This window comes from Fusarium oxysporum, chromosome 9, assembly GCF_000149955.1.
Source record: "Fusarium oxysporum f. sp. lycopersici 4287 chromosome 9, whole genome shotgun sequence".
Lineage (NCBI taxonomy): Eukaryota > Fungi > Ascomycota > Sordariomycetes > Hypocreales > Nectriaceae > Fusarium > Fusarium oxysporum.
The window spans coordinates 1,014,131-1,029,903 of record NC_030994.1 but is presented as its reverse complement, the minus strand read 5'-3'; the positions used below and the strand labels follow the sequence as shown (position 1 = coordinate 1,029,903).

Sequence of the window (15,773 nt, the reverse complement as noted above, 5' to 3'; positions counted from 1 at the left end):
AATGAGGGTGGTAGCAAAAAGGATTGAGCTTAGAATGAAAGAATATTAAGGAACGAATTGAAAGGAATGAAGGACAAGTCAATTGTGCGTAGAAAGAGAAGAAGAGAGATAAGATGATATTACAGGAAAGGAACTTGAAGAAATTAATTGAGCCAGAAGAGGTAGAACTGATCGACTTGAAATTACCTGAGGTAAGCAATCCTCGCGTTGTTGCTGGTCAACAACAGGTCCAGTATGAAGCTGTCCACAGAATCACAGTGACGAAACGATTTTCACATATTATGGGATTGCACACAAGGCTTTTCCTCTTAAAATCTGATATGATCCTCAATCACAGCTCGACAGAAAAAAAAATTCATTAAATAAAATAAGATAAAAGATGGACCCTCGTTTCGCAAGCTCCCCTATCCATAACCAACAAGACACTAAAACACGAGGCGCCCGTGGCCTCATATGATGCCTGTAGCAGATGTCGTCACCGCTGAGAGCCAGTGGGCGCTGTTGTTGTTTTAGGGGAGTGACAGTGCTTTTTGGGTTGGTTGGGTTTTATTACGGGAGGTTGACAGGGGGCGTGTCGTGTCATATCGTGTTGAAGTTGCAGGGGCAATCAAAGAAGAGGGAGTGGGATCTGCATGGGCCCTGGACAAGGGTGCGAGCGGCGATCTTGATAGAAGCGAAGAGTGAGACGAGTACTAAGACTGTTGCGGAGTGTTGCAAGAGCCCGTCCGACAATCGCAATTCGTGGTCTGAAATGTGAATTGTATGGTGATGTTGTATGGGAAAGGTGATCCTTGCAAACCGTCATTCTGTCTACCTATATCTTTCACTGAATGCTCTTATATTCTTTAAATATTAAACAACTCCTTTTCTCCTCAAATAGTCTAGGATACTAACATATAAATCAGCTGGCTTCAACCTTTTGGCTTTGGCTTGCCGCTACCTTTATGGGCTTGAGAAATTGAAATTGGAGAGTGACAACCACTTCACTCTCTTCTCGGCAACCCTTTATCCGGATTGACCTCAGCCCTTGGCACTCTTCTCTCTGGTTCCCATTGTGTGATTCCTTCGGTACGTTAAAAAGAAAAAGCATCAGAGTCACAAACTCTTTCTTTCTCCGTTCCATCTCCTCCTGTTATGACGCGCAGATGGCTCTTCAAATCCTACAACGTACAACGCTAGAACGAGATTATTGAAACACAACTCCTCTAAAGATCTCGGCGTTTGCTGTAACTGTTGAACGGTAATTCGCGCTCCAACCCAAGATCTCAGTCAAGATAGCTTGACAGAATTATAACAGCCCCAATAGGCCTGGATATTGGTGCATATTTTTGGTTAACCCCCATGCGCATCATCTTGTTTTGACTCCACTGTTCCCACCCTCCAAACGCGCGATTGATATCGTGAGTCTAGCGGCTCCTCTTGGCTATGGAACCATTCCTTATTGTGTGAAAAACATCCCATTCTCCTCAATCGAAGACGACAGAATGAAGCAATTGGGGACAAACAAAGTTGCCGTGCATCCCGCTGTGTATTACAGCTCGACTCTCTTCCCGCTTCTAAGCACTACTTTACCGTACTCTACTGTCTCTCACTATCCCCAACATAGAACTCAACTCACATGAACTAGTGCCTGAGTTCGGCGCCGCGCCGTTGGACGTGGCATCGCCCAGTTTAGGAAACGTCGACCTACCGTAACGGGCCATTTCCGGCCCCTTTTTGTAAGTTTTGCGTTTTTAAACCAAGACGATCCCGTCGCCGGACAAAGTAGAGACCAAGATGATGGTTGTGGGTGAGAATTGTAAGACCTCTAGAGGCCTGAGATGTTTGATCGGCATCAAAACCAGTGAATATCTCGCAATATCTCTGGCTGCTCCACAGTCCACAGACCATAACCAAAATCTCAATATCCCTGCTCCGTGGGACTCATGGTTTCAGTCATTTTGGAGCCGGCCCGCGGAAGGGAGAGAGGGAGCATGGATTATAATGGACTTGACAAGGTTGTAAGTGGGATAAGGTTGGAAAGAAACATGAAATAACATGCGCGAAACCGTTCGGCCATGTTCTTAGAGATTCCCGCATGATAGTGAGCGAGCGAGCGATCGCGATCGGATTATTTACTCCATAGAGAAACAGAACAAGCCTTTTTCTCTTTCTTTATCCTTATCTGAATCGTTTCCATGTTGATTCCAAGTCAATCATGTGTCAGGAATGAACGTTTATCTTTGACGCAGAAACTTGCCCTTGCAATAACACGAGCATTGACCCGTCTCCCCGCTCTCGTATAATCAATCCATCAGATCATAACCCTTGACAATTTTAAATATTTTTGTCATGGTCAACAAGACTGGACAATACAATACGCGGAAGCGAGTCTCCCTTTCACTATTCGACGTCACTGATACAGAGATTCGCTGTTGTCGTGTGACTGGAGATCTAACTCACCATTAATTTTCTGACCAGGCAACAATCTACTCAGTAGCTCCAGTTCTCTCTCCTGTGTGTCTACCTAGTCTAGCTGATTCAAGGTTATTAGCTTGAGGGTTTAACTTTCAGAGAATCCATCCATTGCCTTGTCCAGCTGAACACGTAAACCAACTCGAGAATACGTATCTTTTAGAACAAAAGTCAATTGATACCTAAGGTAGCCTTGGTATGCTCACACGCTAAGAGGTCCGTCTAGTCTATCTTGAGACGACGTTGCTACGGTTCGGTCTTTTTCTGTGTGGAAAATGGCACGATATGCACGATATGGTGGTGAAGCTTAGAAATGGCTGGAGTTTGTGAGCCTCTTGTTCTAAAATCCGGGGCGTTTTTTGTATATGCACCTATAGTCGCAGCCTCTTATTATCGATAATGATGATCAAAAACTTGGCACTTGGTTAATATTTCGATCAGTTATTATCCAGGAACCATCGCCTTTAATTTTGTATGTCACTGGCGGTCCAATAACCTCGTCACACTCTCATCTGAAGAGGCATTATGATCATGTACTATGCTATGGATGTCTTGTACCTACACCACCTTTGAATCTCACTCACATTCTCAGCATCCGACTTCAACACCCACCATCAAGCCCAACACGAACTCCAACTGCCGCCAAGTACAGTGACTGCTACCCCATCTCTGCAGACGAGTACACCCTCTTTGACGCGCTTGTGTCCAATTGTCCAATAGCGTAGCTAGCGCTTCCGATTTCTTACATGCTGTATCGTATTTCTCGAGAACCCTTTGCTTGTCAGAACTGACCTGACCTGAACACGGGCGTGGCAAAGATGGATGCTTCGTAATGTCTCAATCTGTGACGCTATTCCCAACCAAATTCTCGGCTGTGTGCTTGGAGAGTCACGCAAGCGATGATATGCGTGGGGGTATTGTCACGATTCTCTGTTACTGTACTGTAGTCTGTATTATGTCTCGTGAAAATGTATCGGCATCATCGAGCCGTAAACCGAGGCTGTCACCATAAATATCTTGGCCGCCACATCCGACATGTTCCTCTGACCGCTGCCATCATGACTGGTCTGTATCACGTTGTCTTGTGTAGTTGAGGCTCCGTTGTATAACTTTACTAAACTCTGACATGTTCGCACATGCCAATAGCCTGGTCCTTCTGTCAATGTACTGTAGTGACTTCTCGGCTCTAGGTTGTGTTACAAAGCATCACTGTCTGTCTTTACTTAGCCGACGAACCTTGACGTACTGTACAACCCCCTCTGCATGTACTATTTTCCCCTCTATGATGCTTCAGTGAGAATACATGATTCCTTCATGTTGAGGGAAGAGGCTGTCACAGGCAAATCACAAGCTCAACCACTGTCGCTATTGCGTGTTTAGCTGCGCCGCATCGCCAGGAGAATGCCACTTCAGGGTCCGCAATCTGCAAGCCGCCCGCCACCAGCTGCAGTCGGTCGATGTAAGTTGCGTCGTGAGGGTGTAGAGGCTCAATTTTTTAGTTTTTCCGCCCTAATGTTCCGGAGCATTTTGCAAACTGCAGCATCGTGGAGCTTTGTCTGTAATGATATTCAGCTGTATGTTGCTGTTGTGTCTCTACTCCCAGCTTTTCCAATGTGCAGTGCACGTAACCGTTCTGTAGTCTATGACTCTTTGGATATAATTGATTAGTACATCTCAGAGCTAAATACACGGCATGTGGGAGAGATACTCCAGCTTTCCACGACGACGATGGAGCAGTTTTCAAACATATAAGCTCGGTCGAGTAGTCTAACTTACTTGTTGGGTCTGCTTCTGTTTTTGACATGCGTGTTCATCGTCTTTCGAGCGTCATGGCCTTCCCACTATAGCTTTGAGTTTTTCGCGAATGCAAAGCTAATCGAAGTGAAACACTCGGTCGAGATCTTAGTCGAGGTAATGGGGCAGAGCCGCAAAACAAACCTTTTATGGACGAACCCAATCGAGACTTTTGACTACATAGGTCCGGCTTGCCACGAAATCTCTATTTTGATTACTTGATGAGATGTGGCTCTTGTGAACAGATGAAATTATGGGTGCAATCTTCAGATGGGATGCTGATCTAGGGTAGGCATATCTCACAATGCTTTGTCATGTCTTGTCTGGAGAAAGTTGTAACAATAGCGCTTTAAAGCTGACCACTCACGGTCTTCAGCTCTCGCAGGTGGCACCGCAGGGTGGCCCAAGCTCCCTAGCTCTATGTCATCGCCTAAGTCGGATGCGTCTCTGATCCTTGAGATACGCATCATCAGCCTTGCCAATACAATATCAACATTCACAACAAACATCGATATCTGCATACTAAGCCTCACAACGCTGCTTCAATACCCGCGACTGAATAACTGAGCCTGGAGCTCTCTATAATATCTTCGATTTACCTGCCGATGTGACTAGTTGACCGAAAGGTCCCTTCCGGCCCCTCCGGCTTCGACCGCACTCAGCCTGTCGATATGGTCGCGATATCAGGCTTTCGGAGTCTCTCGACTCCTGTGAATCGAACTCGACGTCTTCCTATGATACTAGGAGGTGTTGCATTCTTCATTATGTGTATCATCTATCTCCTTCTCTCCATCGCACCTTGTATGGTGTATGGGAATTGCTACCGTGGTTATTCGAGTGCTTACAGCTTCGATGCTGACTTGGCTCACAACCCGACCTGGATGGCCGAGATTCCCGACGATGTATTCCTTTCGAGCCTTAGTATACCGGGCACACATGACACAATGACCTACGAGATAGGAACAGAGGTCCTGCAGTGTCAGAACTGGAACCTGACTACCCAGCTGGAGGCAGGTATTCGTTACTTCGACATCCGCGCTCGTGTGCGTGATGACGAGTTGCATATTTACCATGCTAATGGCTACACTGGCTTCAGCTTCGAGGATGTGGTTGGCTATATGAACGACTTCCTGGATAGGAACCCTTCTGAGACGATCATCATGCGCCTCAAGCAGGAAGGTAACGGCATTGGAGACAACAACACTCTGTCATTCGAAGCCGCCTTCAACAAATACCCACTCGGAGATCGACTGTACAACTACAGCGCTTCCGAACCTCTGCCAACTCTTGGTAGTCTTCGCTCCAAGATCTTTGTTCTTCAGAACTTCCCAGCTTGGCGAGGAGGGCCATATGGTGTGAAGTGGGAAGGTCATCAAATGATTCTAGAAGATAAATGGATCATTCCTGATATCTACCATCTGTCGGAGAAGTGGACTGCGATCCGTGATGCTCTCGAACTCGCCGCAACAGCAGCTCTCGACAACAAAGTCCTCTATTTGGCACATATTTCAGCCTCTGTCGGTGTCTTGCCCATCGAGGCTGCGGCTGGACCTATGAACCGAACTGTCACTGGTATGAACGACATGACTGGCCAATGGATTAAAGATTTTGAAGACAACGAAGACACCACCAGGACTGGAATCGTCATCATCGATTTTCCCGGCAAGAAGTTCATTGATGCCATTCTTCGATGGAACAAGTCATATACGAAGAAGCGGGCATAAGCCCAAGCCGATTATTGGCTGTGCTCAAGCCCTCGCCTGGGACTAAGGCCTCATGTCTTGATACACCAGACACCTCAAAGCCCGGTCGTTGGTTATTGTCAAGCTTTCCCATCTGAGACTGACGTCTCACCCCTCACTCATGGAATCGATACCCCACAGCATTGTGTACCCTAGCTAGCTCTCTAAATTACAATCGTCAGCGTGGCTGAACAAATATCACTAACAGCAAATAAAAATTTTGTCAGATGAAAAGAATATGCATATTCAAATGAGGATTATCCAATTTACCCCCCGTTGATCAATTCCTCATCATGCCCCTGCATCTGACGTGGATACTGTGGCGTCCGGATGCGTTTCACCAGGGCATTTCACTGAGTCAAAGAGATAAGATCGTCAGGGACAGAAACACCAAAAATCAAGGCAGAGTCTGAATGACGAAACAAAGTACAGTACATAAAGTAGGTATAGTACACGCTTTCGGTCTGTGTCCACCCTGTCTCGATTTCTATCAATCAATCGCTGACTGTTCCGAACCCGGTGCGCGTTTCTGACACACCTTGAAATTTGAATGTGTTGTTCTGTGCGTGGTTGGCTATGACGTTAAGACTGAGATCGACACAATATAATTGTGAAGTTGGGACGTTGATGTAGTAACTTGGTCAAGATGAAATTACTCTGATGGTTATAGGCTGAGTGAATGATCTGATATGTATGTGAAATTACACATGTTGGTTACCCGGTATTGAAGGACTAACTAAACGAGGTGAGAACTATGGGCTATTGCTCTGTTTTCCAAGGCCAGATCGAGATAGAAGCTGAAGTTGTCAGACATGGCCTACGATCGTAGAACAAGCAAATCTGAGTCTCAGTTATAGCTGTCAGTGTTGAGTGATGGCACTCGGAACGTAGAGTTATGTCTTCGCTTGACATGTCAAACTACAGTAGAGTACACGGCACTGAGTAAGAAGAGTGCGTATAATCTGAATATCTTCTAGCCTGATACTATTCGATAGGCTTAACTGCCTGAACCGTTTTATTCCCCCTAATGCAAGAATCCTACAATACTTTACAAGGCCTCTTTCTAGAAACCTGACTCCCAAAGTCTTTTTACTCTAGTTTGTATCACTGAAACAGGCAAGCAAATTCGCTGCCCAAAGGGTATCTGCACTCCCTGAACGCCTTGCAACTAAAACACCTGACCCCCCCAAAGCCAATTCTAATAGACACAAGAGTCTGATGTAACTCTTTATTTCGAAGCATTGCTGAAACCGACTGATTCAATATGATATGTTGTTGAGACCAAGTGAAGTCTCCAAGGAGCATGTGTGCATTTGTGTAAAAGCAGTAATAATTGTAGTAGTAGTAAAAGGAGATGTGTACTGATAATGCAAAGGTCGAAAAGGAGCATAATGTGACAAAAGTCCTGATAAACGCCCTGGAAATGCGACTCGTCTGTTGTCCATCCGTTCGTTCCTGATCAGACTGCTTGGTCGTGTCCGAAGTCCTCTTCTGCGGGTCGTATCGTTATTGTATATCCATGACCAAACTCGTATTCTTCTTTTTCTTTTCTCTGTCTTTTCGTTCTCTCGTACTCAAAAACATGCCGACTTCCTTGCTTCATTCAATTTATGTCTTTCATCGTCGGGGCCTCTTCTCACGATCACTCGATAAACTTCCAACTCCTTCTTCACTTCTTCTCTTTCGTCCACGATCCTCTCGCCCATCGCGGCGATCTTCAGGTCGCAGCCCTCCATCACGCTGTCCTCCACGACCGCCTCCTCTACCGCTTCCTCCCCAATCTTCACCACTTCGGCCACTTTGACCATCACCTCTGTGTCGCCCTTCACGACCTTGAACAAGGTCTCTACCGCCTGCTGGAGGAGGGCCCATAGGCTCTCGTGGAGCACCGCTTTGATCCCTGTTAGATCTCCTAGATTCCCTCTCTTCTCTGCCACCTTCGCCAGCTCCTGATCGACGGTCCCGATATTCACGATGTTCCTTGCCCTCACGTTCTCGGCCTGGACTACGATCCCGCTCTCGTTCACGACTTCCTCGACGTGAAGCGCGGCTGGACCTACTCTCACGGTCACCACGGCGACTTCGGTCATGCTCGCTACGACCTGAGCTTTCCTCCCCATTGGCAGGCGCCCGGCTTGACGATTCGTTCCTGATAGGATCTTGCCGTTCTTGAGCTGGTGTAGCAGTGGGAGAACCCCCAGTCAAGACTTGAGCATCAGAATTGCCAAGGGTTTGGCGTGAATGACGACTTCTTCCGCTGTTGCTTCGGCTCACATCCGGCATATTGGCCTGCGCTTGTTGCAGGGTGCTGTTGATGCCTGCGAGCTGTCTCCGCCCACCACCGTTGCGAACACGCTCGTTTGAGGAGGCTGGACCGGTGGGTACATTAGGCTCGCCAGCTGGTGATCCTGCGTAGCTGCCAGGTGTTTGTCGTTGTCCAGGGCCAGGACCTCGGTCGGGAGTGTTAGTTCCAGGCATTGACTGGCGATTGTGACCATGATTATGACCATGAGGATGAGTTGGTGGCGGTCCAGGAGGAGGCGGAGGGACTGCACCGACTTGGGCACCGATTTGTGCTAGACGCTCTGGATGGACCCCTGAAGGTGTAGCATTAGTGGATGCAGGAGAAGGCAGACCCTGGCTAGGGCCGGCGTTTCTCATCCGGTTTTGAGGGCCGCTGGGCGTGCCTGAAGGCGTGACAGGGCCGTTATTCTGCTCGAATCCACGTCTTCCTCTGCCTGACGCCGCCGGACCAGTTGGTGGAGGTCGATCCGGAGTGGGAGGCCGTTCGCCTTCCGCACCAGCAAACCTGCCGTCAAGTCGACCTGGCAGCCCTTGAGGTCCACCATGACCTCTATTTGAGCCTCGTCCACGGGCTCTTGGTCCGTAAGGGATCTCAGTGACATTCTGTATCGAGTTGAGACGTCCATAAGAATCATCTTGATGGGGTGGCTTGTGCTCAGGCTCAGGAACTCGAGAAGGAGTTCCATGAAAACTAGAAGCATCGCGACCCTTAGGTGCAGAAACTCGCTCAGCCTCACGGTCCATTGGTCTATCGCCGCGGTATGGCGATCGCTCCCGAGGATCTCTTCCAGAAGAAGGCCGGTGTTCCACAGGATAGTTGCGATCATGTCGGTCTTCACGTCCACCTTCTGGCTGACCACTCTCATGCCCATACCGACCTCCTCGTCGAGGAGATTGAACGCGAGCGTTGTGGTCTCGTGGCTCGTTCCGAGGGGCGCGTGAAGGTGTGTTGTCTCTGTTACCCATCAGGGCTGCCCTCTCCGGATTGATCGTATCCATTGGCTCCACGGGAGCGTTCTTACGACCTCTACTAGCCCGGTCAGAGTCCGGTGCACGAGCCCGTTCGTTGTCTTGAGCAAACAGCGCAGCTCGCTCGGGGTTGATATGTGGCTCAGGTGCCTCGACAGCTGCAGCGGGTGCTGTAGGGGCTGGGGCAGGCGTTTCGTTCAAGCGACCATGATCGTGACCTCTACCGCTCTTAGAATCTCTAGTTCGGTCTCGCTCATGTTCGCCACGACGACTTGATCCGTCAGTTCGAGATGATTCCCGGCCGTGATCTTGCGTTCGTCGCTCAGAGAAGTCGCGTGAACGATCGGGACGAGCAGGATCAAAATTTCGAGAATCGCGCTGATCCCGGGATTCACGAGGTTCTCTAGGCTCACGCTGATCTCGAGCATCGCGAGGTTCCCTGGGCTCACGAGAATCCCTAGAGCGTGCGTCTCTGGGCTCTTTACCATCACGACGCTCATGTCCGCGGGATTGGTTAAATCTTTCGGGAGTGTAGTGCGCGGGAATAGGCACATCAGGTCGACTGGGGAGGGTATGAGGTGGCCGTTCCGGAAGCGTGTTAGGTCGAGAGTCGTGCTTCGCGCCAGCACCGGCTCCAGAATTATTATTGGAGGCGCGGGGACCAGATGGTGTATGGTCGCGTTTCGAATCCCGAGACGATCCTGGCTTGGCTGGCAGCAAGTCCTTCGCCGGGCCTGTGGGCTTCGTCGGATCTGTCGCGGAATTCTTGAGGTCTTTGCCATCCTTGACCTCTCCGTCTTCCTCCTCAGCAGTCGTTTGCTTCCCTCTTGATTGCCTAGTTCTGTTAGACTTGATAAATCCTTGTCAGAGATATCTACTTACTTGCTGGGACCGGGCTTGAATTCCGGCGCAGTTGCACGCAAATTGGTCGTCTTGTCTGCTTCGTTCTGGGCAGCGCCAGCCTATTAAGGGTCAGCAATGTCCGTAAATCTAATATCGTAGCACTTACGCCACCAGGGCGGAAAGCCTGAACCATAACCCATTTGGATTTCCTCCTCTGAAGTTCTGACATGGCACCCTGAGCAGCGACTGACAGATCGACACGTCCGCCAACCTCGCTATCAGGAAAAGGTTTGGCAGCACTCTCTTGCTTGGTGATAGTTTGGAGAAGGCTTGAAAACTTTGTAGCCATAAAGTCGATAGCTGGGAAGAAATCGAGGACCGCCTTCAGAACTGTGATGGCATTTCGAATATGCATCCATTCTGTACCCTCCAAACAAGAACGCAGAGCGCTATTGAGGTTCTTGTGCCAGCGGAAGAGCAAGTCACGGAATTGTTCGTGTTCAACAAAGGTCAGTGGCTTGTCATTGTCGTCAAAAGTCAGAGCGAACCCAAGGCGGGGCTGATCGGGTGGTCCCTTGGCCTCCTTCTCATACACACCCAATCTTGGCTGGTCTCTTGACTTGTCCTTTTCATTGGGAACCGTCGCGTTCTTGTGCCAACGCGATAGATCTTCGAGAATAAGCTTCAGAAAGCGACCGAGATACTCGGCCTCCATGACTGTAGATGTGAAAATAAGGGCCCTCAGGCGGTTGGCGTTGAACAGACGGTCGTAGAGTGACATCAACTGGAAGCCTGGGGCATTACCTTCGTGCAGTGCCTTGATAAACTTGTATGTATACTCAGCATCAGCCTTGGAGAGAAGCATGCGAGGGATGAAGCATTGCTCGAGTAAAATATCGGATATGGTATCTGGCTTGGCTCGAGGTTCTGGGAAAGACGTTTGGAACTGCTTGTTCAGGTAAATTTTCCATTTCGCCTGGCGCAGAAGATGTTCACTGTTTTCTTCTGAAAGCCCGATCTGGAGCTGCATAAGCTCCTTTCGTTTTTCCACTTTGCGCTCTTGTCCACGCCTTGACATGTCGCTTCGATCTCGTGAGATAGCGACCTCTTCAGCTCTGAGGCGATCTTTCTCCTGTCTATAGATTTTGTCTGGACAATAGAGGTCACCTAGCTGAAGAGCCCAGAAGTTCGCATAGAGCTCTGGGGTAATCTTCTGCCAGATCTCAGGACGGACAGTATCTTGAATGGCATCCACAATGGGCTGTAATGTTGACTTGGCAAGAGAGGAATCTTCCGACTTCTGTGATTGTTGTGAATTAGTTGCGGGGTTCGGTGCTGGTGAGTTTTGAGCACCAGCCTGTTCTTCAGCCTGCACTGCCTCTTGGCTGGGTGTTTCGTTGCCACCGGATGCAGCAGGTGTATCAGACATTGAAACATCGCCTTCTTTGTCTGTAGATTGCGTGACCTGAGCCTTTTCCTTCGCCTCGTCAACCTTCTTCTGTTTCCACGGATGCATGCGATGAGAAAGGCTGGCCCTGCCAATCAGAAAAGCCAGACTAGGGTCGAGGCCGTACGAATGGATGAGTTCAGGAATCGAGGGAACGAGGTCGTCGAAGGTCGATGGATCCATGTTGCTCCAGAGCAAGTCGAGGTATTGAACCAAAATGCGATGCGAATCGTCAATCATCGAGGATAGATATTTAATGTGGGCTTCGTCTTCCGGCACCTGAAAGGGAGCTGCTTGTCGGTACTGTGCCAGGTTAATGAGTAACTGCGCGGCAAGCTTGGACTCCGTCAAGGCTTGGATGAGACGCTTTGAACTCTTGATGTTCTCGAATCGCTTATCCTGGCCGCGAATTAGAGTATGGCGTCGCAGGTATTCACCTCCAGCCATGGATAAGATTTGAAGGTCAGTGAAATCAACCGAGTCAACAATACCACCCATCGAGGTGATGAGCTCTTTTAGAATGATGAGGTCGGTGGAGTTGCCCTGAATGAGCTGATGATTGACATATTGCAAGACTGGCGTGGCGTTAAGAACTGTGTATCGTCGAAAGACTCTGCCAGAGAATCTTGACAAGGCCTGTAGCCATTTGCTGGTAGTAAGAGCGTGTTCAGCTTGAGTACGACTCCTTGATTTGCCAAGAGAGCTCATCAAGGACCATACAAGCACATCGTAGGAGAGGTCTGTAAAGTACTTGGCGCACTCCACAAAAGCGTCGATCAGGTTTGGATAGGACTCCAATTGCTCGAAAGCAACCCTGAAAACGATACCAGGAGATGAGTAACTGGTTTTGGCGAGTTGCTTAGCCATTTCACTCAAGTTTGTGAGAGAAACTCGCTTCATGGTGCCCCTGGTTTCCGACGTGGCCTTTGCAAAAGCTGCCTTCATAGCGGGCAACCGAGAAATCTGTCCCTCAAACCATTCGGCGTACATGGAGTAGCGAGTAGTCATGGGATAATGCCTTAAGAGCTCCCAAATTGCGTTGACAGCTGAAGCGTTGGCCTTGGTATGACTCAAAGCTGGCATCAGCAGTCGTCGAAGTAGATCGTGCCATCGGGTAAGATTGTGCTCTGATTTGTCCTCAGCAAGACTCTTCGCTCCAATTCTGGCCAATTTGGTCAACAGAGCCTCGTCCTTGCCAATATTGACACCAGAAATGTTGAGCAGTGTCCCGCAGAGAGTGAAGATATCATCCACGGTCTGACAAACAGGGATGTTGTCAGCCCACTCGTCCCAGTAGTATCGATAATTTTGCGATTCGTTGGTGTCGACTTTATCCGGGAATGGCCACCTTAGAGACTTGCGGGTTGTTAATCTGCTCAACCGAACACTGCCTTTGGGAAGCCCGGACTGATCGAAATCCGGAACAAATTTGGTTGGACATCCAGTCTCGCCGACCACGACAGGTCGGCTGTCGCGGAAGACCTTGTCAACGCAATGATGAAGAATGCGATGAATCCTTTCGAGGACCTCGGGGAAGACCTCTGGGATCCATGGGAAGCGACCAAGAATGAATAGCGATTCGGGAATAGCTCCTATGGTCAATAGTTGGGTGAGCAATGCCACCTTTTGTTCCAACGGTTCTGGCAGTTTTGGCTTGTTGTCTGCAGTCTCTGTGGCAGCCTCCTTCGTTTCTGCTTCAACCTTCTTGGGAAGTTCTCGTCTAGGCAGATTCGAGCTATTGGGGTTATCATCGTCACCTTGGGGCAGGACACCAGCCATGAGAAGGGCATTCATCGGACCACCGCGAGAAGATCGTTCTTCCTCCTCGATCCTCTTCATCTCCTTTTCTTTGACTGTTTCCATGTCTTCATCAGCTGGCGAAAGATGCGGATATAGGTCGGTCAAGGAAATAAATCCAATCTTGACAAGAAGAGCAGCTAAGTATAAAAGATTGGCGGGGAGTACGTCTGTCTGGTCGCGAGCATCGGAGTTGTAGAAACGCAACTTGAAGCCGAGTAGTTGTGCAGCCGTTCTGTTGCCAGGGGGTGGGAGGGTTTTGGTTTCCTGCACCCACTGCCTTTCAATATCAGCGGCAGCATCATCGCCCTTGGCACCGTTGGTGATGGTAAGTTGTTGCGAGTCGGAGTCGGCGACTTGTCGACCACCAAGCTCAAAGAAAGCCTCCATGTGAACTTCCCGAGCTCGATCCCAGAAAGCAATATCTCGAACTCGCTTCTTCTCCTCCAAGAGCTTCTCATCGTCTTCCGTCGTTGTCCACTGCGAGTAGTCTGGGGTTGCCCACAAGGGTAAACCACCAACATAGACTGCGGCACTGAATTTGAGATGAGATCGAGGCCACCAGGAGCTAACGCGTAGAAATTTGACGAAGAATTTGAACTGCTTGATGAGAACAGCAGCTGCAACGTCGAGGGTTACGTCCAATACCCTGCCGACGTCAAGATCGAAGGTACCGATAAGAGCCTTGATTCGTTCGAAGGTCTGTTCTGCCATTTCGGGAGGAGGGGGAGTCACACTGCTAGTTGTGAAAAGTTCCGTAATGAGCTTTGAATATCCTTCCGTCTCCTCGCGAAGCAGGTTGTAGTTGGCTTGTCGGTATAGAAGGTTTGTTGCTTGTTTGATACCTAGTTTGACAAAGTTATCTCTGATAAGTCCTATCCGCTGCAAGACTTCAGCTTCGAGCACCTGTCGCATTAGGTTGGACGATACGCCAGATGTCAGGACGAATTCGCGAAGAGTCGGCCTGTAAATGGCGGGCTCGTTATCCATGACTATGGACAAGGAGTCAAGAAATAGAGTGTGGGGAGCGAACGCGTATGAATCCTTAATAATCTCCGTCGTTTCGTCACCAAGAATTTCCTTGACGCAGGCACCTGCATCGGCTGGTGGTAATCGAGCTTCGACAACTGCGTGCACGAACTCTTGGAACAAGCTTGACAGCTCCGTGATGTCAACATCTTCCCGCGACTGCTTTCCATGCTGAATGATTGCATTCCGACCACTCTCAGCCCAAGCGCTAATCTTCTCGTCCGTAAGATTATTATAGCGATAGTTAGAACGGACCGGAGAGGGCGGCCGCAACAGCGGAGGCGGTGCATAAGTAGGTCTTTTTATCACTGGCGCAGGGGGAGGTGGTGCCGGTGGCTGTGGTGTATGAGAAGAGCTGGGTCGTCGTTGCGTTGATGAAGGGTTCTGTTGATGATTCGGGGGTCCTCGGTTTTGACCTTGAGATGAATCGCGTCGACCGGGACCTCTAGGCCCTCTGCCGCGACCACGAGCCATGTTATCGTCGCGGTCGTGTTGTCCAAGTGCGGTATCACCGGGTCGATGAGGAGAAGATCGGCCGCCTTCAACGGAATGGCGATCACTTCTCTTTCGTTTACCCGGAGGCATAACTCGTGATAATGAAGTCGTAACCGAAAGCGATGATTATCTCATTAGATGGTATCGTGGTGATGTTGCGATGTCGGATATTATGGATGTCAAGGTCTGGAAGAGAAAAAATGAGTTGAAAGTTTCGAAAATAGCGGAGGGAGCAGCATTTGTTGCTATCAAGGCTGCGGCGCGGATGAAGAAAGACTGACTTTTGACGACAAGGAGTTTGGGTGGGGAAGGTAATAGTCGCGACAAAGCTGACAAGGGAAAGACTGAAAGAAAAGAAGTTGGTAGTAGTACAAGAGTGCGCAATTATCTTCTGACCTGATAGAAAGAAGCAAGATACGTGTGCGATTGGTTGTTTGCGTTGGGTGAGCCCAGTCGCGATGGGTTTGAGAAGAAAGGAATAAAGCAAAGAAGCTCCAACAAAGCAAAAGCACGGATGGAATTACATGTCACGACGTATTGGCAGCCTTATCCTTTACTGGGGAAACGAGGCTGCCAACCACTGGAGGCCAGTCGGCCAGTGGCAGGCACAGCGCCCGCACAGACCACCTCCAGCGGACTCGATGGTACGTACCGATCTATTGGGATTCATCTTATGGGTTTCAGGATTGAATGGCACTTAAATTCTGAGTTTGATACTTATTGAATGACACGCGGTTTAGTTTGACAATAGACATGACGAGCCTGAACATCTAAATTGAGTTAGGTAATGGAAAATCATCTTATTGTACCTGGTTTGAGCCTGGAAACTATCAATTTGATATTGCCGTACCGTTCCCCAGGCTCACGTTGGCACGTGATCGCCACAGCCTCCGTTGCCG

At 49.1% G+C, this 15,773-nt stretch overlaps 2 protein-coding genes across 10 annotated transcripts; one reads left to right on the top strand and one right to left on the bottom strand.

Annotated features, from left to right (window-relative positions):
• The first annotated feature begins 2,315 nt into the window (after positions 1 to 2,315).
• Positions 2,316 to 6,723, top strand: FOXG_09227 (uncharacterized protein). 2 transcript variants are annotated; one of them, XM_018388295.1, is made up of 2 exons: positions 2,316 to 4,028; positions 4,094 to 6,723. In XM_018388295.1, the coding sequence occupies exon 2, from the start codon at positions 4,920 to 4,922 to the stop codon at positions 5,970 to 5,972; it is 1,053 nt and encodes a 350-aa protein (XP_018246324.1). In that variant the 5' UTR covers positions 2,316 to 4,028; positions 4,094 to 4,919; the 3' UTR covers positions 5,973 to 6,723. The 2 variants fall into 2 exon arrangements, with proteins under 2 accessions (XP_018246324.1, XP_018246325.1); XM_018388296.1 differs by having other exon boundaries at positions 2,316 to 4,536; positions 4,604 to 6,723.
• Positions 6,724 to 6,921: 198 nt separating this feature from the next.
• FOXG_09226 (uncharacterized protein) lies at positions 6,922 to 15,371 on the bottom strand. 8 transcript variants are annotated; one of them, XM_018388293.1, is made up of 6 exons: positions 15,271 to 15,366; positions 15,156 to 15,218; positions 11,464 to 15,060; positions 10,273 to 11,406; positions 10,146 to 10,225; positions 6,923 to 10,098 (listed from the first exon to the last, which is right to left on the bottom strand). In XM_018388293.1, the coding sequence occupies exons 3-6, from the start codon at positions 14,962 to 14,964 to the stop codon at positions 7,608 to 7,610; spliced, it is 7,206 nt and encodes a 2,401-aa protein (XP_018246322.1). In that variant the 5' UTR covers positions 14,965 to 15,060; positions 15,156 to 15,218; positions 15,271 to 15,366; the 3' UTR covers positions 6,923 to 7,607. The 8 variants fall into 8 exon arrangements, with proteins under 8 accessions (XP_018246317.1, XP_018246316.1, XP_018246322.1 ...); XM_018388292.1 differs by having other exon boundaries at positions 15,156 to 15,371; XM_018388294.1 differs by lacking the exon at positions 15,156 to 15,218 and having other exon boundaries at positions 15,247 to 15,368.
• Between the last annotated feature and the right edge of the window lie 402 nt (positions 15,372 to 15,773).

Bases quoted from the DNA above. Each gene is read 5' to 3' on its own strand.
- FOXG_09227 (XM_018388295.1), top strand. From the start codon at position 4,920: ATGGTCGCGATATCAGGCTTTCGGAGTCTCTCGACTCCTGTGAATCGA.
- FOXG_09226 (XM_018388287.1), bottom strand. From the start codon at position 14,964: ATGCCTCCGGGTAAACGAAAGAGAAGTGATCGCCATTCCGTTGAAGGC. The intron at 10,226-10,272 runs GTAAGTGCTACG...GACCCTTAATAG, and splicing joins AGGCTTTCCGCCCTGGTGGC to GCTGGCGCTGCCCAGAACGA. The intron at 10,099-10,145 runs GTAAGTAGATAT...TAACAGAACTAG, and splicing joins TTCAAGCCCGGTCCCAGCAA to GCAATCAAGAGGGAAGCAAA.